This window comes from Sphaerodactylus townsendi, linkage group LG03 (assembly GCF_021028975.2).
Source record: "Sphaerodactylus townsendi isolate TG3544 linkage group LG03, MPM_Stown_v2.3, whole genome shotgun sequence".
Taxonomy (NCBI): domain Eukaryota; kingdom Metazoa; phylum Chordata; class Lepidosauria; order Squamata; family Sphaerodactylidae; genus Sphaerodactylus; species Sphaerodactylus townsendi.
In genome coordinates this window covers 54,025,680-54,046,632 of record NC_059427.1, presented here as the reverse complement: position 1 = coordinate 54,046,632, position 20,953 = coordinate 54,025,680, and the positions used below count along the sequence as shown (strand labels likewise).

The following is a 20,953-nucleotide window of genomic DNA, read 5'->3' as shown; positions in this document are numbered from 1 at the left end:
CTGGGGGCACCCTGTGGTTCAGACAACTGACAACTCTGAGAACCCCAAAGACCGGGGCTTGTGACGAGGAGAACAACACCTCAGAAAGGGACGGTGGGACGGCTTGTCAGCCTCAACCACAGGAGAGGGAGGGAGATCGCCACAAAAGCTCATATTGAAATAAATGTTGCTATTGTTTAATGTATCACTGGACTTTTATTTTGCTGTAACTAATTCGGTGACACTTTTCAATGCCATTAAAAATGTCACCAATGTGGAACTTACCAATATATCTTCATTTTCTAATGGGAATTTCAATTTGAGGTTGCCAGCAGCTATTAGTACAGCTTTGACTGCACGCATGCCATAATCATAATGGAACTGAGATGAGAGTTGTTCTGAGCACAATCTGTATGTCATTACTATTTTCACTGATAATGGCTTGGCATTCAGAAACCCGTATGAGTAAAGAGAAATTTCAGCAATGAGGGCATAGTTCGGAACCATCATGGCCACTGTTCGAAAAAGGACCTGAAACACATAAAAAAGCATTATATTTTGCAATAACAACAGGCAATAATGGAAAGAAGCAGCAGTGGCGTAATGGTTAAGAGCAGGTGCATTCTAGTCTGGAGGAACCAGATTTGATTCCCCACTCTGCCACCTGAGCTGTGGAGGCTTATCTGGGGAATTCAGATTAGCCTGTGCACTCCCACACACGCCAGCTGGGTGACCTTGGGCTAGTCACAGTTCTTCTGAGCTCTCTCAGCCCCACCTACCTCACAGGGTGTTTGTTGTGAGGGGGGAAGGGCAAGGAGATTGTAAGCCCCTTTGAGTCTCCTTGCAGAAGAGAAAGGGGGATATAAATCCAAACCTCCTCCTTCTTCTTCTAACTGAGCATTCTCAAGAATTCTGATTAGTACTAAAACTAGCACTAGTACTAAAAAGAATTTTAATTAGTGCTAATTGAGTATGCTATCTTCATGGTTGCTCACATGCTAAATGGGTAGATCCCACGAACAAATGCAAATCAAGCTTGCTAACTGCACCCTTTACACTTGTTGACAGGTAAATGGTTCTTTCTCCCACCCTGGACATTCCACAGGTATATATACTCCACTTGCTTTACTACCATCAGATCCTCTGAAGATGGCAGCCACAGATGCAGGCGAAATGTCAGGAGAAAATGCTACTAGAACAAGGCCATAGAGCCTGGAAACCACACAACACCCCAGCATCTGATATGTTTGTCCCCACTCCATACCCCAGCGCAAATAGTGGACAGTTATCACTGGAGAGATAAGAAACTTTTCCACTTTGTTGCCTGAGCTATATGATTCCTTAAGGCTTAAAGCATGCTGAAGTTCATGAAGAAAAAAAGAGTCAAGATTTGTGCAAATGTTGTACACATTTCTATATTACAATGTTAAGAGAAACTAGGGAAGCCAGTTAGATGCTACAGTGAAATACAAGTAGATTCCCACATGAGATATATACAGGTTTTGAAATGATTTTAAGAGATATGCCTTTTAAAAGTAATGTCTAGAATTCCTGTCAGTCAAATGTTAATTTTACAATTTTACCTTCAGATTGTCAGGAAGTTCGGAGCGACCTGCATAACCTGGATTCATGGTAATGGCAACAAAACAGTTGGGATTAAGTTTTAGTTCTGTCCCTTCAAAATTAAATAACTCCAGCTTCAGCTGTATAGCTCTCTGAATGCAAAGAATCTGTTGAGCTACCACAGACAGCACTTCCAGCTCAATGCGATTGAATTCATCAAAGCAGGCCCAAGCGCCAGAAGATGCCAGACCCTTGAAAAACTGAAAAATTAGATAAAATTGTCAAGCTCATAAACATATCCATGATTAATCAAAGGAAATATTCTGATGCCTCAGAGATATATATCTAACATCTTTACCTAGAACTCTATTACATCTGTTTGGGAGAAAATCAGACAGGGTCATCATGCAAATAGTGGCTACATTCCAGGAAGACTGAATCTGGAATGTCTCCATATATGAGTAGGGGTGGGAGGAAAGGTATTTTTTCAGATTTGGATACATTAGACCCCCCAAATATTAGTATTCCCGATACTGCCATGTAGTAAATATTCAGATTCTGTTTTTTTTCTGATTGTTCCAGGTCCATTATTCCCTATATGGAAACTTTCTGTGTGGTGGTGGGGGCTTGTTTTGAAAATGCAGACACCAAAATTGAAGAAGAGCTTCTGGTGCCTGTCCTTTAAATGACTCCCAAATTGCAAGTATTTATTTTATTTTATTTACTTATTTTATTTGTTAGTTTTGATATACCGCCCCATCCCCTAAGGGCTGTGGGCGGTGTACATTCGACATGGGGTCCAACTCTCTGGGTCTCTGAACAGGGTACCTCCAGCTATTGTCTATTATTTTATATGGAGGGGGAAAAATCCTCCAAACTGCTTCCAGGGCAAAAGCCATGCCTATAAGGAGCAATCATTGGTCAAATGTCTGCCATGGAAGAACCAATACAACAAGCCCGACAGATCCATTACAGAACCCAGTAATCCCAGTAGAACCACAAGCCAATGTGCTAAGTCAAACAGAACCAACATCAGGTGTGTGTGTATGGGGTGGGCTCTTTTGCAAGCCCAACAGAACCAATGGCATTGCGCAGAAGCCCAGCAGAATCCAGAAGCACTGTGGCAGTGGAAACCCAACAGAACCAATGTCAAAACAGATAATTTTTACAGAAGAAACTGAAGGTGGGGGTACACTTCTGAATGCCCAGCAGAACCAATGACAATGTACAGACGCCCAAATGAAAAACAGCATAAACACTTGGAACAAGGAAACTGCTCTGATCTTATAATTTGAGCCGCTTTACCTTCCCCATGGCTAAGTAATCAAGGCCGTCAGAACAGTTGAAGACAACACACTGCACAGCAAGAGCTTTAGCCAAGTCTTTCGTGGTCTCAGTTTTACCCGTGCCTGCTGGGCCCTCTGGAGCTCCACCAAGATTTAAATAAAATGCTCCAATCTAGAAAAGTAGTTCAAAAATATCTCTAAACATAAATGCTGCCACAGGGGTTAGGTAGAAACAAAATTACATTGAATAAATAGCACATAATAACTGTTTCACAAAATGTGAAATGTCCACTCTTGTTTAATTACACATGATCCAATACATGATCATACCTTCCACCAAATCTTAATGTTCATACCTCCCACCAAATCTTTCATCTTTCCCCTTGTTCATCTTTCCCCTTTCTCGCGCACAAACAGGTAAGTTATTTAGTAGAGCTATATCACCCCTTTCCATTGTTATGGGTAGCTAAGAAAAATCTCTATTCTGGAATGAGATTATGAAAATCACACAACAACATAAGAAAGCTGTCCCTGAAAGCTGCACGTCAGTTCAGAGAATTCGTGGATTTAAACAAGATTATATTTTATAGGCTAAGTGTTCTGGAATCATAAGATTTCTTCATGCTTCTGTCCCAAATACCTGAGGATATGCCATATGATTTGAATTCTCAGATGGTCTGATAAGAACTTTAATATAAAGGCATACCAAAGTACGATAACATCGGTCTGTGAGAGGAGTAATGACAAGACGAGGAGAGTTGCCAAGATATTCATAAGCATATTTTACATTGCAGTTGATGATGCGCACCCGCACATTCTCATATTCCCAGTAATATCGCAACTGAGCAAGCCACTGAAAATCTGTTTCATGCAACACACCTGGCAATAACACAAACAGGGTAAATTACTTAGACTTCAGTCTCAACATACCCAGGGAAACAGGAAGGGAAAACAAAAGTGTGGCTCTGTTACTATTTGCTGTTACTGTTACAGAATTAACTTACTGGTTTAAATAAATTAAGCTAATAACATTTTAATAAGGAGAAGATGAAAAAGTAGCAATTTTAAAAATATATATATATAAAAACCAGATAATACACTGCAATTAATCTGGATTATAATTTATACTATGACAGAAAATCATAAAGAAATGCTATTTTTAAAAAGTACATACCACTTTCAATCATATCCATGACAACGTCTCTAGCATGCACATCAATAGTAACCAAAGCACCTAATGTAGTTCTTGTTTGCTTAGACAACTTTCCTCTTACCAGCTCTACAATGTCATTTAATTGAAGCTGAAGGGTACTGTAATAATTCTTTAAGCCCTGCAAAGCCAAAATAGATTCTGAACATTTCTGAGCAACTCATCTGAATAAGTGATATTGTCATTCATCTTTTCACAAACTTGTTAACATGCATATAATATGCAGTAACTGTGTCTTTATCACATACATTTCTCTTGAATACAGTGCTCCCCATTCTTCTAGGTAGAAGAATTATGTGTCACCACCAAAAGTAAGGGTGGGGGAGAGAATATCAGAACTCCAGTACTTAAAAGCAATTCCTAGATTGCATGTCCTTGTGGAATCTACTAGGTTTTCTGTATTTATAAAATACTAGCGGGCCTGGCCACGCTTCGCTGTGGCTTGGGGGGGATCGGAAGGGTGGCAGGGCTCCCTGGATGGGAGGGATGCGGCTCGAGCGCACGGGCAAGGCCCGACGGGGGTTGCTGCTGGGACGCAGCGGGAGGGTTCCGTCCCAGGGCCGACACCTGTGTGAGTGCCTCGTGCTCGGCTGGCTCGGAGATGTTTTGTCGTGGCTGAGGGGGGGTTCAGAAGGGAAGGGAGGAGGGAGGGGAGAGGGCTACCATGTGTTTCCTGCGGCAGGGTTGTGAACACTCCTCCTGCATCTCCCTGTGGGCGGCAGCAGGTGGTGTCACACAGCGTGCACGTGCACGGCGCTGCGAAGACAAGCAAGGCACACCCCTTCCCCGGCATGGCAGTCCCTCATTGGTCTGCTGTGGGACTGGGGAAACATGCCTTTTACTGGGCTCCAGTGTGACCTGCGAGCCTGGTGAAGATCCGATTACCTGCCCACAATGGGGAGGGACGTCATGTAAAAATTTGGGAGCAATCGGTCCAGGCGTTTTGGCATTAGGGTGTGAGTAACAAAGTCACGGTTAGATTTTTATATATATAGATTTGGAACTGGCCTGTTAATGCTGTATATCTGATATAAGCCACAGTAGCTGGAACTAAGAAAGAACCATCTGTAGTGAGAAATTTCAGAGTATAATATAATTTAATATTTGTCCAAAATAGAACATTTGTTTCTCTAAACCCTTCTACACATACTTCAGCAAAAATTTCACCTAAAACAAGGAACAGATTCAGTACTCGATAATACCTTCTTCTACAAATAGTTAATGATGAATTATTTCATGTGCTTTTTTAATTGTCGCATTCAATTTTATTTTGAAAGAAAAGATAGGAAATTAATGTAATTTACTGTAAAAATGTATATCCATCTTTAGCAGTTCAAAGTAGCTAACAACATTAATACGAAAATAACAAAAACCACACAAACGTTTTTAGTATGATAAAATAACGAAACATCTAAATAAAAAGACAATAAAAACCCTATCATCCTACCTCTGGGCCGCTAGCTATGGCTTCATGTACTTCACTTGTCCAGAACATTTGTGAGACACAGAGAACTACTTGGCCGGGCCATTCTCGCACCCAATCTTTTCTTTCTCTTTCTGGATATGCCTAATAAAGTTAATGAAAGGCACTACCATTATACACTAATTACTCAGCACCATATATTCAGTTCTTAGCAATGATTCAATTGAGCAATCAATACAGTTGTGATGATAATATTTAACATGTTCTATTTTTAAAAAATTAAATCAGTCTATTTTCTACAATGTCTCTCCATTTAGCCACAAAGTAATATCCACCTTAAAACTAGTGTATTGCCTTAAAGTCCCAGTGATACATAAAAGAGCTATTCTGTCCAACATTCTGTTTCTAAAGATAATCTTTTCTCATACAGAAGAATCCTGGGGCCAGTTCTACAGTGATGTCTGATGTACCACTTCTACACTGAAAGTGGATCTAGGTAAACGGTCTGCAGAGAGAACATATCCTAGGTGACTATAAATGATAGGCACCATTGGTCAGAAAGTGCCAACAACTTGTAAGTCAGAAAACACAAAAACAACTCCTGAAACTACCCACAAATGGCATGTCTTAGGACCTACAGGGTGAAATGGATGGTCAAGAGCAGACAACATATCTCACTGTTACATCTATAGCAATGACTTTCAGGCCCAGCCAGCTGAGGATCTTGTGGGCAAAAAGTTTTAAATGGGATGCTGTATTAAGTGTTGGGAAAGCATTTAAACCGTAGCAGTGCTTAGGAGACTCTTCTCACTGGAATATGTCAATTTAAGTGTTCGGTGACACTTTTAAGACTAATAAACTTCTTGTACACGGATGCCAAGGGTGGGGCAGCGCTGTACGGAGGCTGGGGGCGGGCCTCCGTGCAGGCCTCCCCAGGTCCTGCCATCCTGCACAGAGGCCAGGAGCTCAGCAGCAGGCAGTCCTGCCCCCCAAGCCCTGCCCCCGGCCTCTGTGCAGGCCTCTCAAGGCCCTGCCACCCTGCACGGAGGCCGGGGGGTGGGTCTCAGCCTGCCAGAGGCCAGGAGTGGGTCTCTGCCTGCATGGAGGCCGGGGGCAGGGTTCAGTAGCAAGGGCCCCTGCCCCCAAGCCCTGCCTCCAAGCACGGGGGGGGGGGGGCGGCTCCGGCAGTGGTGGGATTCAGAAGGTTTGCACCACTTCGGCAGAACCAGTTGTTAAAATGGTGCTTGTAAACAACCAGTTGTTAAATTATTTAAATCCCACCACCAGAACCGGTTGTTAAATTATTTGAATCCCACCACTGGGTGCGGGGGTGGGGTGGGGGGCGCCCAGAGAAGGGACTGTCTCTGGGCGCCATTTCCCCTCCGATACACTTCTGGTTATAGTCAATTCTATGGGAATTTTTCTGGCTATCTGTTCTGGGGGCTATTTTTTTTAAGGAAGAGGCACCAAATTTTCAGCATAGCTGCTGGTGACTCTTCTTATAAGAACCCCCAGGTTTGGTAAAGATTGGATAGGGATCCAATTTCATTGGCCCTCAGATGGAGGAAAAATGGGGCCAATAAAACTGGACTCCCAGATTCAGTCTTTACCAGACTTGGGGGCTCTTATAAGGAGAATCACCAGCAGCTATGCTGAAAATGTAGAGCCTTAAAAAACCTTAAAATTTAGTGCCTTCAAAAACAGCCCTCCAAAGCCCTAAAAAGATTTCCCATAGAGTATCATGGAAGCATTTAAAATTTGAATTTTTCAAAGAACAAGCAACTGCAATTTGTGCAGCAAAAGTTTCATATCAGTCAATTTCTTGCCAGTCAATGCAAAAATATTAGATATATTTTGTTCATTTTTGTAAAAAAGCCACTTCACTAAAACAATTTAAATGTTTAGTTGTCACACCGCCGACAAACATAAATGCTCTTAAGAGTTTAAAATATTTTGACCATGAGCTACGTAATGCCATGCAAAATTCTAATTTGCTTCATTGTTCTTTCCAGGTTTTTATTACATTCTGGCCCCAATAACTGCAGTTTTTACTTGCTTAAATGTCAAGAAAGGTTAGAAAAACCACTGGGCCATGAACACTAAAAGAAAATGGTCTGAAATGAAATAGAATCCATTGCAAGATCCATTCTAACAAAAACACACCAGTCTAGATCTGGCAATGACATCATGAATGCTGCTCAGCATGAGTTCTTCCACTTGTATCAGCCACTTTTCCACAGCCCCTCGTGCTTCAGAGGTTGAGATCGTTGCAATCAGCTCCACACGTTCACCTTCAGTGCTGTACATTGCCTTGATATCCAGGTTAGAAAGAAATTCCAGCTTAGCGATCCCTTCAAAACATTTTTTCAAATGAGGCTGGACTCGGAGAGGGTCTTTAGTTTCTGACAGGATCTCCAACATTTCATCATTGGATAAGAAGAAAAAACTGCAAATAAATGTAAAGAAATACCAAGCATACCAAGTTACTGTGTGCACTCATGTGTGCTTTTGTGTCAAATATACAAATATTGCATATTCTAAATTGATCGTGAGCATTGCCTAGCATACCGGGGAAAGAACAGACGCTTCTTCTCAAGGTAAGCATTCAGTCCTTTCATTATTTTGTCCAGAAGTTCATTGCAGTTCTGAAGTTTTTCTAACAAGCCTGTCAATGACGTAGCAGCCAGAACCTATACAAAAGCAGTATATTCAGCATTTATACCATGCATGGCACAAAGTGGAAATTTCAGAGCCCCAAACACCAGTAAATAGTCTCAGAAACACCCAGCTGCTTCAGAATTTGCAGAACAGTAAATGTGTGCATGTAACATGCATATTCAGAAAGGAGCCTCACAAAACCCTGGTTCCAGGTATACACATTCGTTCAATTCACATGGCAGGAAACTCACGTTACAATTAGATGATAAATTAAGAGGAAAGGGGATGGGGGGAGGGCTTCTATATGAATCCACTGCAAATTCTCTAAATGTTCCATGATCCCTGCTGTAGTAAGTGGCTACTTCCTTTCAAGATTGATTTACCTATTAAACCTACAGGCACAAGACTAAAAAGCTCTTTTTCAAAAAGCATCTTGGATGTTTGGACGGCCTTGATAAGAATGTCAGCACTGTTATATTTTCTGTTCTGTTCTGCTCTGCTCTGCCTCCCGTCCTTCTTTTGTTTTTTGATCTTGAACATTTTTGTAGCAGTTTGTAAGTATTTAAGCTACACTGGATCCAACGTCTTCCTTGAAATAAGTTTTGCTCTGGTAAGATGAGCTTTACAGGTCTAGTAACCACGAGTGTCAAGAAGCTACAGAGGGGAAGGGAACAACACTGCTTTTTCTGTCTCTTCCATCAGTGATTTTACTCCTTTCTCCTTCCCCCTGCAGCCTACTGATCTACATGGCTCTTAGTTCACATGGATCCCACTTTCCCGGGAGTAAACCTTCCTTGGTTCAGAAAGAGCTGCTGGGAGAAGAGGTGAGTGAGGAAAAGATCTGTGATGTGTGCATCTGCAGATTGCAGGGTTTAGCTCTATGTATTTGCCTCACCTCCTTACTACTGACTCATCAATACTATTTTACCTTGGGGTCTTTGACACAGTATCTCATGATGTCTTTCCAATATCGGTCCACAGTCTGGAACTGACGCCCCTCTTCAGGCATCTGTTGCATAATATCCTCTGAAGAAAAGATGGGTTCTAAGTAAAGCCACTGAGCCTGCACTTTCAACCACTCATCGATAGTCTCTTGAATTCTAATTAAGCGATCTTCCCACTCCTTAAAAATACAGAAAAGTATTTGGCATATAATATCTTCACTAAATAAAGGTTAAAGCAAGGCACAGAAAACAGAGTACTGCAGCATGAATTCGGCAGTCATTTCTGCTGTTTGAAGGAATTTGGACGAGTGGAGCAGTATCTCCAAAATGAGTCCTAATAGTCATCTGACTTTGTTCTCCCACCCTTCCTTCAAAGAATTCATGATGGCATACATGGTTCACTCTTCATCTCATTTGACCCTCACAGCACTGTGAAAGTATATTTAACAAAGACAGTAATTGGCCCAAGGTGAGTATCATGACCAGGTAGGAATGTGAACCTAAGTCTCCTCAGTCCTAGCTGCTTTAGACATAGGGAAAGGATTGTGTAGGGCTGCCAACATCCAGATAGTACTTGGAGCTCTCCTAACTTCCATGTGCCAGAGATCAGTTCAGTTCACCTGGAGAAAATGGTTCTTGTCTTGCCTTGAAGGTGGGCAGGCATAGCTGAAATCACTGTCAGTATGTTGATACAAACATTTTCTTCTAATAAAGCATGGTAGCTTTTGTCTAGTGTAAGCATGCATTCTGTAAAGGATCGGCATTCTGAGGAGTTGTCCTGGTCATAGGACCCCTTGATTGACAGGGAATTTGTGTGAGGGTTGACTTTACCAGGCAAACTGTCTCCTGCAACCTTCCTCTTTGCCTAATGACACTTGAAAATGGTTATCACAGGCTTCAGTGATGGAAAGGGTGGCCTGTCCTTGAACAGATTCATTGACTTGTAAAAACAGTTGGGAAGTAGCGGGAGGCTGTGTTTAACTGAGAGCTGGTTGTTTTTGTCCTTCCTCCCTAAGCCTTGGTGGCTTGGAGTGTTAATTTTGTATTAGCTATCTCTTTTGAGATGCGATATATTACATGGGGAGCTGATGATTTAACCTCGGGGAATTTTTGCTAATAAATTTTGGAATTTCATTTGGACAACGGTGTTTGGAGCTGTGGTTGTGTTTGCAAAAGTCCCTGATTACGAACCCTTTGATGAAGAAGACTAGATGACGAGAGACCTTCAGCTCATCCTCAGCAACTGAACTGCTGTGCTCCCTGACTGAGTTTCTTGGAGTGTTGGGAACGCATGAGAAGAAGGTGAGTAAACAAGCAGTTCTGTACAGAGTTTGAATGGAAATATAAGGATGGAAGTTAGAAAAACAGTTGAGAATGGACAGTGGAAGAAGAACCGTTAACCGACAGTGTGGAAGATAGTAGAGTGAGCTGCAAGTTGTCTGGAGAGGATTCTCTACAGGAGTGAGAGGAACACATTTGGGTTTTGAATCAGAAAGGAACCATAGCCAGTTATAAAGGGAAATAACTCAACTAGTGATCCCAGACTAGTTTAAAGAAGAAAACTCAGAAATTGTATATTTGCACATGGTCAAAAGATCTCGGGATGAGCATGGAAAATATCCCTACGCAGCTGGGAATTTCGCATGGTTCCCGAAGCTGCAGCGGGTCTGACCTGGTGTTGCCTCACTATTTTCCTTTGCCCTGCGACTTAAAAAAAATTGTAAAAATGGCAGTTCTTTTAAAATGCCCCTGTGTGACCCTGCTGCAGTGCAAACACTATGGGGGCAGAACTGGGGCAATCAATAGCCCCTGCATTTTTGTGGGGGTAGCCACAAGCTGGGAAAACAAATGGCAAAGAATGGGTGCATTGATCTTATTAAGCCAAGAGGAGGAAGGGGGTGAGGAGCAGTAGAAGCCACTAGTCTGAGGTTGGAGAAACAGAGCGAAAGATAATATGCCTCTCTGTCAGCATTACAGGAATGTGACGAGAAGGATGCAGGAGCAGCCACCACTGCTGCCTGATACTCTCCTCTTCTTTTCGTTCCCCCCCTTTTTTCTTTCTTAATCCACAACTTCTCCCTCTTTGATTTTTTTCTCTCTGCAATCTAAGCCATGTCTCCTATCTTCATGAAAGGCGTTTTCTCAGTGTAACTGGTTTCACAGTTAATTAAAACAAAACATTTGAGCTAAGATCCTGTGGAAGTAGGCTGGAAACTAGCAAAAGTGAGTGGGGGAAGGTGTGATTAACACAACCAGCAGCCAATCAGAATGTGAAAAATGGAGGTTGTCTGTGCATGCGCGGAAGACCTTGCGCTGTAAATGAAAAAAGCCTAGGTGGGAAGAAGCGAAGAGCCGTATGGAGGCAGAAACCAGGACAAAATAGCCACAGTATGTAAGATCCTGGTTCTACCCCGGGATATTTTCACCGTGGAAAAATGGCCCATATGTTCCTAACTCCTTCAGCTGAAGAACTGCTATTTGAAGAAGTTTATGTTTTCAGAACAAAGCAATAATTGCTAAGAGAAATCAATGTCAGTACTTAATAGAAGTATCAACTCTTGTCTGGGCACCACCTTAGATGCATCTTGAATTACAAAATATTTCTAGTATATAAACATCATAAGTTCCTCATTTCTGTTGTTCTGTTATAAGCCACATTCAAGATATGACAATCTAGTAACCTGACCTTTACATTCACCTCAAAGATGACAAATAAAACCACTTTAAGTTTTACTGCAAACATCTTTCACGTGCCAAATATTCCTGAACTTTTTATAAATGTAAGTTGAGCATCAGTCATTGTAAGCATCTAGAGTTTTTCTTGTGGTTTGGATACATATTTGAAATCATATACATATATGTTGAAATAAATCTCATATGCAGGAAAATCTGTTCTCTCTCTCTCTCTCTCTCTCTCTCTCTCTCTCTCTCTCTCCCCTCAAAATTGCGCCCCCTTTGAGTATTTGCAATTTTTGAAACTTTATTGAGGACCATTTTCACAAGACTGAACCTCAGCTTCTTCACGCAAAGTTCATACTTCACCATCAAGACATATCCCTCTCCAGAGAGTTCGCAACAGAGACAAGATTCAACACAGAAATCCTGATTCAACAGGAGTGGCTCATTTACAGCAGCAGACCCTTTTGCAGGGCAATCCTACAAGAAGTTATATCCTTCTAGTGAAGTAAATGGATTTTAATGCTGGGTTCTCAAATGAAAATTCTTTTTTTAAAAAAATCGATTAACATTTATTCATCCTAAGATATGCAATGAAATCTAATAAAACAACCAACTAAACAACATCAGTGAATGAACATAGCCTGGATTAAAGAGATATGTTTACAAATACCTTCATTGGTTTTTCAAATGGTTTGATGAAAGGTGATCCCCTCATTGTTTGTGTTTTTACAATCTGGTCATCCAAAATAGTCTGAATCTCATCAACTGCACAAAGAATGCTAACTCCAGTCTCACGATATACGCTTGTTTGAAAAGAAATAGCATCCCAGGTCTCCATCATTGTGTGCATTGCTTTCTCTAATGAGAATTCCTAGAGCACAATGGAAATAAATTAGGTTATTATTTCTGAATAATTTGAATTCTGTGAAGCTGCTATGTAAGAGTTAATTTTTGTTACCTTGCTTGCTCCCATACTTATGGTTTCAAATTGCTCTAGGTAAGGGTCCAAGTTTTGCTTTAGAACTTTTCTTAGTGTTGTTCCAGAATCTGGTGTTAAATCATATCCAACAATCTCAGACATCTGTTGCCAGTGACGACCCCTGATGCCGGGGTTACAGAGGATAGTCACCAGAGGAATATATTCCTGGGACCAAAACAAAAACATTTAAGACAACTTGCACTGTTGTATAAGTGCTATCTGAAAATTGTAATTCTAAAAATTATTTTATGCAGTATATCGGCTCCATGAATAACTTCTGGAAAGCATATTTATAATGAGTTGTAATCATAAATTAAGTCGTTGGAAAACAAATTCATTTATAACGATAGCAACTCGTTAAAAATATGCTGTGCGGAATGAGTCATAGAGAAGCTTAATTATTCAAAAGTATCCACATATAAAAAACCTTGTGCAATACATTCCACAGTGTTTTCCAATTAATCACAAATGGTAGAACCATAAAGGGGCTGTTTTTAGAAATATCCACATACCTTAAAATCTTTAATCTGTTCCATTACTGCAGCACACATTATAGTTGTCGGACTATCTTTCTTTTCTTCCTCTACCTTTTCATCTACTAATTGTCTGCGTTGCATTGACTTTTTCTTTTCTAGTTCAGCTTTTTTTAGTTTCTGTTGAAAGAACCTTAGCGTCTTGTAGATTTCTCGAAAAAACTCATCTACCTCATTTTCCATACTTTCCCCGTTCAGGTCTAAAAAACCACCATCCATCCACCTAAGAATAAAGGGGAAAACATTTTGCACAGCAATATGTATAGCAAATATAAAGTTTATAAATTAGGCTAAATTAATTCAGCATTAAAACTGAAGTTTGCATTCACCAAGGTTATCATTTCAAACAGGGAATGCTAAAATGTCTAAATTTTTTTTAAAAGAATTCATTTTCTGATGTCAAGGGAGAACTTCATGCTATTTTGTAGTTGTGTAAGCAATAGTGTACCCTCAGTTCTAAAGCAATATTATTACACTTTCTATAGTGGTTTTCTGCAGCTATTGGGGCAGGATAAACTGTAGAGAAGGACAGATAATTATGGTTCCACTGCTAAATTGATCCCAGTATAGAGCCAACAAACAGTACACAGAGACCGGGGCATGATACTCCCAACACAGCAATCTGAAGCATAGTACTTTCCGGCCTAAAGATCTGTACCTGATAAAGAACTGTGGCACAGATGCCAACTACAATGGAGGATAGTGCAGCATGTAGGATAGTGCAGCACTCCCAGCGAGCAGATCTGCCCATATTTTAGGAGCCCAGCTAGCTGCTTCTCACAGCAAACTTCACATAGCGGATTTGCTAATGGCCTTTGGGGAGCGCACACTTGTGCTTCTTATGAATTATTATTTTACACGGGCAAGAAAATTAGATACTTCAACTCAAGGGGTGGACAAAAAGTCACTCAGGAATTACTACTAACTCCCCAGTGATGATGTAATCATTCTTACCCTTCCCATTAAAGTTACTGTAGCAGTTTTCCTCCTCTTTTTTGTGAAGGAGGCAGCACACACATATCCATACTCTGGACATCAACTCTTACACCATGCATCAAAGCTGCTATTGGCTTCTTCCAGGAAGACACAGAGGTAACCATATATTTTATTTTGTGGTGCAAGTGACAATTTGGGGTAGCAATGCTGGTTTGTTTTGGGAAAACAGAAGAGGAAAAGTTTCTTCATCTAAGCTCTTAGACCTGCTCTGAAATGCCCTAATTGGCTTGGGATCAGGGTACTTGAAGGACTGCCTCCAGGCAAGTTAACTTTCTTTTGGGCATCAGACTAAAACACTCCTTTTCACCCAGGCTTTAAATGAAAGTGTTTTAATGCTTCCAATGGGAGCTAATAGGAGATGAGGGCTACACCTTTGAGGGTCCATAACTTTGGACTCCCTGAACCAAACTTCACCAAACCTGGGTGGTATCATCAGGAGGGTCTCCTGAAGATACCCTGAAATTTTGGTGCTGCTATCTTAATAATTGCACCCCTGACAGTATGCACCCCCCAGATTCTCCTTTTAAATCTACCCCCTTCGGCATGGATTTAAAGGGAGAATCTGAGGTCCGCAGTTTAAACATTGAAAGCGACACTATTTCAGGGTAGGGGAGAATCCACCCCAAAACATCACTTTCAATGTTGTTTAAACTGGGGACTCCAGATTCTCCTTTGAAGGTAGATTTAAAAGGAGAATCTGGGCTCCCTAGTTTAAACCCCATTGAAAATGGTGCTGTTTGGGGGTGGATTCCAGCATCACTTGTTTAATCTAGGGAGCCCAGATTCTCCTTTTAAATCCACCTTAAAGGGAGAATCTGGGGTCCTCAGTTTAAATAACATTGAAAGTGATGCTGTTTCCCCCAATTGGAGGACTGGATACAACACCATAAAATGTTTTCACAGCAACAATAAAACATTTTGATAAAACATTTTCAAAAGTTTTTATTTCTGCTGTGTGGCATGGCCCATTGCTGTGTTCAGATTTGTGAGTTGGGGCATGCTCTATAATGTGATGGTCACTTTGAACGACCTGGTGTAAAAAATCATTGTTTGGTCACAGTGGGGAGGGCAGCCGCCCATGGCCCCCCCCCCCCGCAAAACTCAGATTTTGTCCCCGTGCTCCATTTTCTCTAGGTACGCCTCTGCGAGAAGCAGGCTAGGAATCAACAAAGAACCAGGCACACAGCGGCGACAGGTAACACACTTGTTGCACCAGGTAGAAGCAAGCTCACAGCAAGGCTTATATAGAGAGCCTTGTTCAAGTGCCTGGGATTCTGCAAGGAGTTAATCCTCGTCAGATGCAGAGACTTCTAATCTCCCATACCTTGCTGCCAATCAAGCACTCCTTCTGTGCTTTTGCAGTAGCAGCCTCTGCTTCTGCCTCCTATGCACAGCTGGCTCATCACTGGGTTCCCTAGCAGGATTTGCAGGCTCCTCCACCTGTATGTCGTCAGGCAGGGAAGGATTGGGTGTTGGCTCTGCTGCGTGGTCTTCCTCAGGACCAGCCAGATTTGGCTGCATTGTGTCCTCAAGTTCTGCCTTAGAGTTCTCTGTGTCCTGATAAGTACCCAGGGGCTGGCTCATGACACATTGTCAAACAGAATGGAGTGAGAATTCAATCAAAGGGCCTTTCCCCACTTACCTTAAGCCCCGCGCTACTCTCCTCAAGTAGCATGGGGTCCCTCGGCACCCCCCACTATAGGGACGACGACAACGCAGCCGCCCCGACACTGCCGCTCTCGCGCCCCCTCGGCGCGCGGCATCCCTGGCGCTCCTCGAAACGGTGCCAGGGTCGTGGGGACGCCCGGGCGCACACGAGAGATGACGCACGCTGAGAGTGGTGCACAGCAAAGGGCAGCAAAGGTAAGTGGAGAAACGCCCAAAGTTATGTCTGCAATTTTTTAAAGCAAATTAAAACATTTTCACTATTGTAATCATTATTTAATAAAAATATATGGGTGTTTCATTACCGTTTTTCAGTTCGCTGCCATTTTAATATAAAAGCAAAAAGTTTCTGGTAGGGCTCAATGGTAACTTTTAAAGTCTCCAAATCTGGGTACTCTGTCTGTTCCCAATTGAAGAGCACCTCTTCTTTATTAATAAAAGCAACCATTTCTTCAGCTTCTTGTATGCGTTTCTGTAATGCTCTCATGTCAGTTACATACTGAAAACATGCATAGAAATATAAGTCAATTCAATTAAGAGCATATTATTTCATAAATACCACAATAAAGTAAATCATCCATTCTTAAAAGTAAAAAGTACTGCTTTAGAAACAAGGGATACAACTACACATGTTTTCTGTAAACCCTGGAAAGATACATTTTTAGATTTTTTTTGAAAAAGGGAAAACTCAATAGAATACTGAGAAAACACTAGACTAATTTTCCCATTTAATGCAATTATCTTTCCTAGACAGTTTGAGCAATTGATTTAATAATCAGATGTGTAAAAAAAAAACCCTTGATTTAATATGCAAAATATGCCCATTACGCATGGAACACTTACATCAAGCCTGTTCTCTGTGCAGTGGGCTCCTAGTGGGCTCTCCTTGCATTTCTCTGTTTACACGCAAAGAGACAGCCCATAGCCTGAACACAGTTTGTTTGCTGAACTCTGCAGGGTCTCTGCTTCTCCCAGTTCTCTTAACTCTGTGCTTCAGCAGCCTCAAAGGCACAGAGCTAATATTCTCTCCCCCATCCCTTCTCCCCCACACACATGCACACACACAGACACACTTCTCTCTGTATCTCTGCTGCTGTTGCAAGAAAAGAGAGGAGAGAGAGACTTGTTTTAAAACAAGTGTCTTGCTTGAAATAAAGTTTTAAAAGCCCTCTCTGCCATTGAGGAGGTCAGAAGCAGAGTGGGGGAGGTGGGGTGGAGCCAAAAAGATGCCTGCTTGTACCATTTCTTGCAAAAGCACTCATTGTTACTTTGTATAGATAGATCCATCTCTCAATATATGCACTTTAGAGAAGCAGGAAGTAGTCAGTAGCTTGGAGGGGGAAGACTTGAGGGCATCTGGCAACTGAGGCTGTGCTGTGCTGAGGCTGTGCTGGTGGAGGAAAGACTGAACACAGAGGTTAGACAGAGATGGGGGGGGGGTTCTCCCCCCCACTATACATATGAGAGATCAATCTCTGCTCAGTGCACTTAGGGAAGCAGAAAGGAGAAGACAGCATGAAGGGGGGTGAAGGGGAAGGTGTGCAAAGCACTGTGAGGGAGTGGGAAGGCAGGCTGTGGGCAGAGGGAAGAGGTGTGCCCACTGGCAAGTCTGTCCTGCTTTGGCTGCAGAGCAAGATTTAAATCATGCTACAAGTAGTTTTGCTTGCCACGAAGAGAGTGGAAAGTGAAAGGGGGGGCTCCAGAAAATACATACATACAAGAAAATCTTGATGTGAACACTGGCCTCCACTAAGCAGCGAAGACTTTGTGCATAATCGGCTAATATATAACTACATTGGCAACTTTAAAAGCATGGATGAAATCTTTATGCTTATTCCAATTATAATAAATTGCTGTACTAGTTGCTGATATTCCCAAGCTCATTTAGGATCTGATCAGGTGATACCTTAAACCCCAACCCAACTCAAATTTAATGTATGACCTGGAACTCACTTTAAAAATAGTGCGTACAAGCTAATCATCTCCTGAGTGTGGCATGGCAACAGGAGGGGCTTCACTAGCAGAATGGGCTGTGGGGGGTGGGCTGCTTGTCTTATGGTTGGTTGCATGTGTCTGCCTAGGAGACACAACAGTATCCTCCCCCCACTCCACCACCCTTTTCTGTTAGCGAAAGTGTGCAGGGTGGAAGGAAAGGAGTTATTATTATATAATATTAATCACCATGATGGCTCTCGGTGAAAGTCAAATGTAGAATATAAATGTTGTAAATAAATAATTGAAGCTCCTCCTGCTGCCATGCCACACTTATTTATTTATTTTTCATATTTTTATCCCGCCCTATCCCGGAGGGCTCAGAGAGATTGAGAGATGATTTGCCCCTTCCCCCACTGTTTTTAAGGTGGATCATAGGTCACACATTAACCACAAGTTGGGTTGGGGGCCTCCCAACTCTAATTAATCCTATGTCCATGTCCCTCATAGGGACATTACAACAAGTGCAACCTGGAACAGAGACTCAAATCAAGGGACTGAATCCAGTGAGCCACAACTGATTGCTCACCCTTCCCCTGCCCTCATTGCAGTCCCCTGACCTGCAAGGCTATTAGTCCATGCAGGTCCTGAACAAGCAACTTTTCTGAGTGGAAGGGACTGTTGTTGAGAGAGAAATATTGCAAAAACCCACACCTGCTATTGGCTTCTGCTGATGGACTGTTGGACCCAGCATAAGATCTGGCATGAACAGCACTAATTATTGTCATTATATATAAGTTATCAGCTTTGCAGAACGACACAAATCTTCATCATTTCACTTTTTGTTCTCTGCCAACATGCAAAAGTGGGATTCTTCTAACCTTCCCCCTTTTCCCTATGTGACACAGACCTGCTGCATTCGGTCCAAATCAGAGTATTCTGTAAATTCCTGCATACGACGTCTCTGCTTTTCTATTTCCAGTATCAGTTTCTCACGTTTGGCCAGTAACTCACTTTCACCTTTACGTTTAGTCATTTCAATAATCTATAACACAAAATAGATATGTTAAAAGAAAATCAGTGATAAGCATCTATAGTGGGGTTGCCAACTCTGGGCTGGGAAATTCCTGGAGATTTAGGGGTAGAGTTTGGGGAGGGAGCTCAGCATGACTGTGGTACCATAGAGTTCACCCTCTGATACTGCTATTTGCTCCATGAGAAATATCTGTAGTCTTGGGATCATTTCAAATGTTGGGAGAACCCAGGCCCCACCTGGAGGATGGCAACTAATCCAGAGGGATCAACATTTGTGATATCATTTCACAAGAGCTGCCTTACACCGATTCAACCATACATGCATGATACAGCATTGGTTAACTTGTTAAAGCTGACTTGTTAAAGCTGAAAGTCAGGGTTGGGTCTCAAACACTGTAGCATATAAAACAAAGTACTCATTTACGTCATCGTTCTCATCGAAGATGGGATTAATATATACAGGCCACAAGAGGACAGTTGCATTGAGTGACAAGTCCTCTTGATCAAACAGATAAACATCCAGCAGGTAGTTCATTCGCTGCTTGCATCCCTATAAAAGAAATGAAATAATAGTTTCTACTCTCAAACAAATACAGATCTGGTATTAAGAATAAAACAGGACTCCATATTTCTTCGGGGTTGCATGGATACTGCTTTTCTAGGGACTGTGGCCTGGGAAAGGGAAGAAACATGTCTCAGGGTGAGATTAGAGGATACATTAAACACAGGTGCACTTCACCCAGCCAACTCATATTTAATCTGGTCCATTATGCAGCAATGTGTTCCCCACGTCAAGCAGCCTTTCGCTTTAAATCAGATTTTTAATTAAGCAGCAGCTTTGATATGTTATTTGGGTTAGGTTTTCCCTCACACAACCGTGCTTTTTAAAGGGGAAGCGGCATGTTTTCCAGGTATGGGAAAACCTGACTTCTTTTTTCACTTCGCAGGGAAGGTGCAGGGCCTCCTTCAGGTTTTTTCCTCCCTCCCCTCTTCTCCTTTTTCCTACGCATACAGGTGTCTTCCTATACTTGCATCATCCCACCGACCTCCTACTCTGCCGGGTCACCCTTTCCTCATCCCCTCCAACCTCCATTTTAGTTCAGCTCTTGGGTCGAGTGGCTTCCAGTGGATTTTATTTTTACTTTGTAATTATTTTATTTCGTTGTTTTATTTATTTTACTTATTTTGTTTGTTAATAACATGAAAAATGTGCCAAATGTCTGTGAACTGCAACCAAGACCTCTGTTTGTTTGGGCATCTGGGGATGCATGCTGGATTTTGCGGGCCTTGGACAGCTCATTGCCTCCCATGCCTGCATCAACTTGGGGGGTGGGATTGGAATCCTACCAGCCCCAACCTGAAACCCTTTGTTCAACTATTGACCATCAACGGATCACGACATAAATACTACATGAACACTTACTTTGTGAAATCTACTTTGACTGGGACTTTCCACTGTCCGTGGCAAGTTTGCAGAGTTCAGCTCTTGGGTCGAGTGGCTTCCAGTGGATTTTATTTTTACTTTGTAATTATTTTATTTTGTTGTTTTAGGAATAGCTCAAATCCTTGCCAGTTTCCCTAGGCTTGTTTGTGATCAGGGCAGTTTCCCAGCAGAAAAAGCCCCACTATTGTGGCATTTAGGGGAAGTGTTTTTGCTGCCTTCTTCATCCATACTATAGAATCCATTGTTCCCACTGGCAGTAACATCCATGTATCAATATATTAATGTTACATTCCTTTGAAATATGTTTAATAAGTTTTGTATTGTGCCTGCCCTGCCCTCCCCTCCCCCCCCCCCACCAGGCTTTAGGTAAAGAGCGCCTGAGGTCATATGAGGGGGGAAGAAAGTGTGTATGTGCCACAGAACACAGATCTGCAGGCGCCATACAACTTCCGCATGGTAATTCCCCAGGCAGATTTTGTAGATGTGGAAACACTCACAAGCAACACGCCATGGTGACAGCAAAACCTGGGACAGGAGAACACAATTTGCAAGGTTACTCCTGCACCAAGCCAGAAAAAGCTGAAGAGGCAGGGACTACGGCAGTGCACAATACACACTACTTCCCAC

At 42.1% G+C, this 20,953-nt stretch overlaps 1 protein-coding gene across 11 annotated transcripts in view; it reads right to left on the bottom strand.

The window, feature by feature from the left end:
- The window catches only part of DNAH12 (dynein axonemal heavy chain 12), a 134,979-nt gene that overhangs the window by 86,614 nt on the left and 27,412 nt on the right, over window positions 1-20,953 (bottom strand). For 10 of the 11 annotated variants that reach the window (XR_007243968.1, XM_048490126.1, XM_048490128.1 and 7 more), the window contains 15 exons: window positions 19,307-19,432; window positions 18,758-18,892; window positions 16,221-16,414; window positions 13,234-13,477; window positions 12,701-12,886; window positions 12,413-12,613; window positions 9,048-9,242; window positions 8,030-8,151; window positions 7,625-7,907; window positions 5,486-5,605; window positions 4,003-4,159; window positions 3,535-3,707; window positions 2,848-3,000; window positions 1,563-1,802; window positions 265-510 (listed from right to left, as the gene is read on the bottom strand). Coding sequence is in view for 10 of the 11 variants with exons in the window: in XM_048490126.1 (XP_048346083.1) it covers window positions 265-510; window positions 1,563-1,802; window positions 2,848-3,000; window positions 3,535-3,707; window positions 4,003-4,159; window positions 5,486-5,605; window positions 7,625-7,907; window positions 8,030-8,151; window positions 9,048-9,242; window positions 12,413-12,613; window positions 12,701-12,886; window positions 13,234-13,477; window positions 16,221-16,414; window positions 18,758-18,892; window positions 19,307-19,432 (2,775 nt within the window). In the remaining variant the exon portion in view is untranslated. The remainder of the gene's footprint in view (window positions 1-264; window positions 511-1,562; window positions 1,803-2,847; window positions 3,001-3,534; window positions 3,708-4,002; window positions 4,160-5,485; window positions 5,606-7,624; window positions 7,908-8,029; window positions 8,152-9,047; window positions 9,243-12,412; window positions 12,614-12,700; window positions 12,887-13,233; window positions 13,478-16,220; window positions 16,415-18,757; window positions 18,893-19,306; window positions 19,433-20,953) is intronic. The other variant, XM_048490130.1, reaches the window with a different exon arrangement.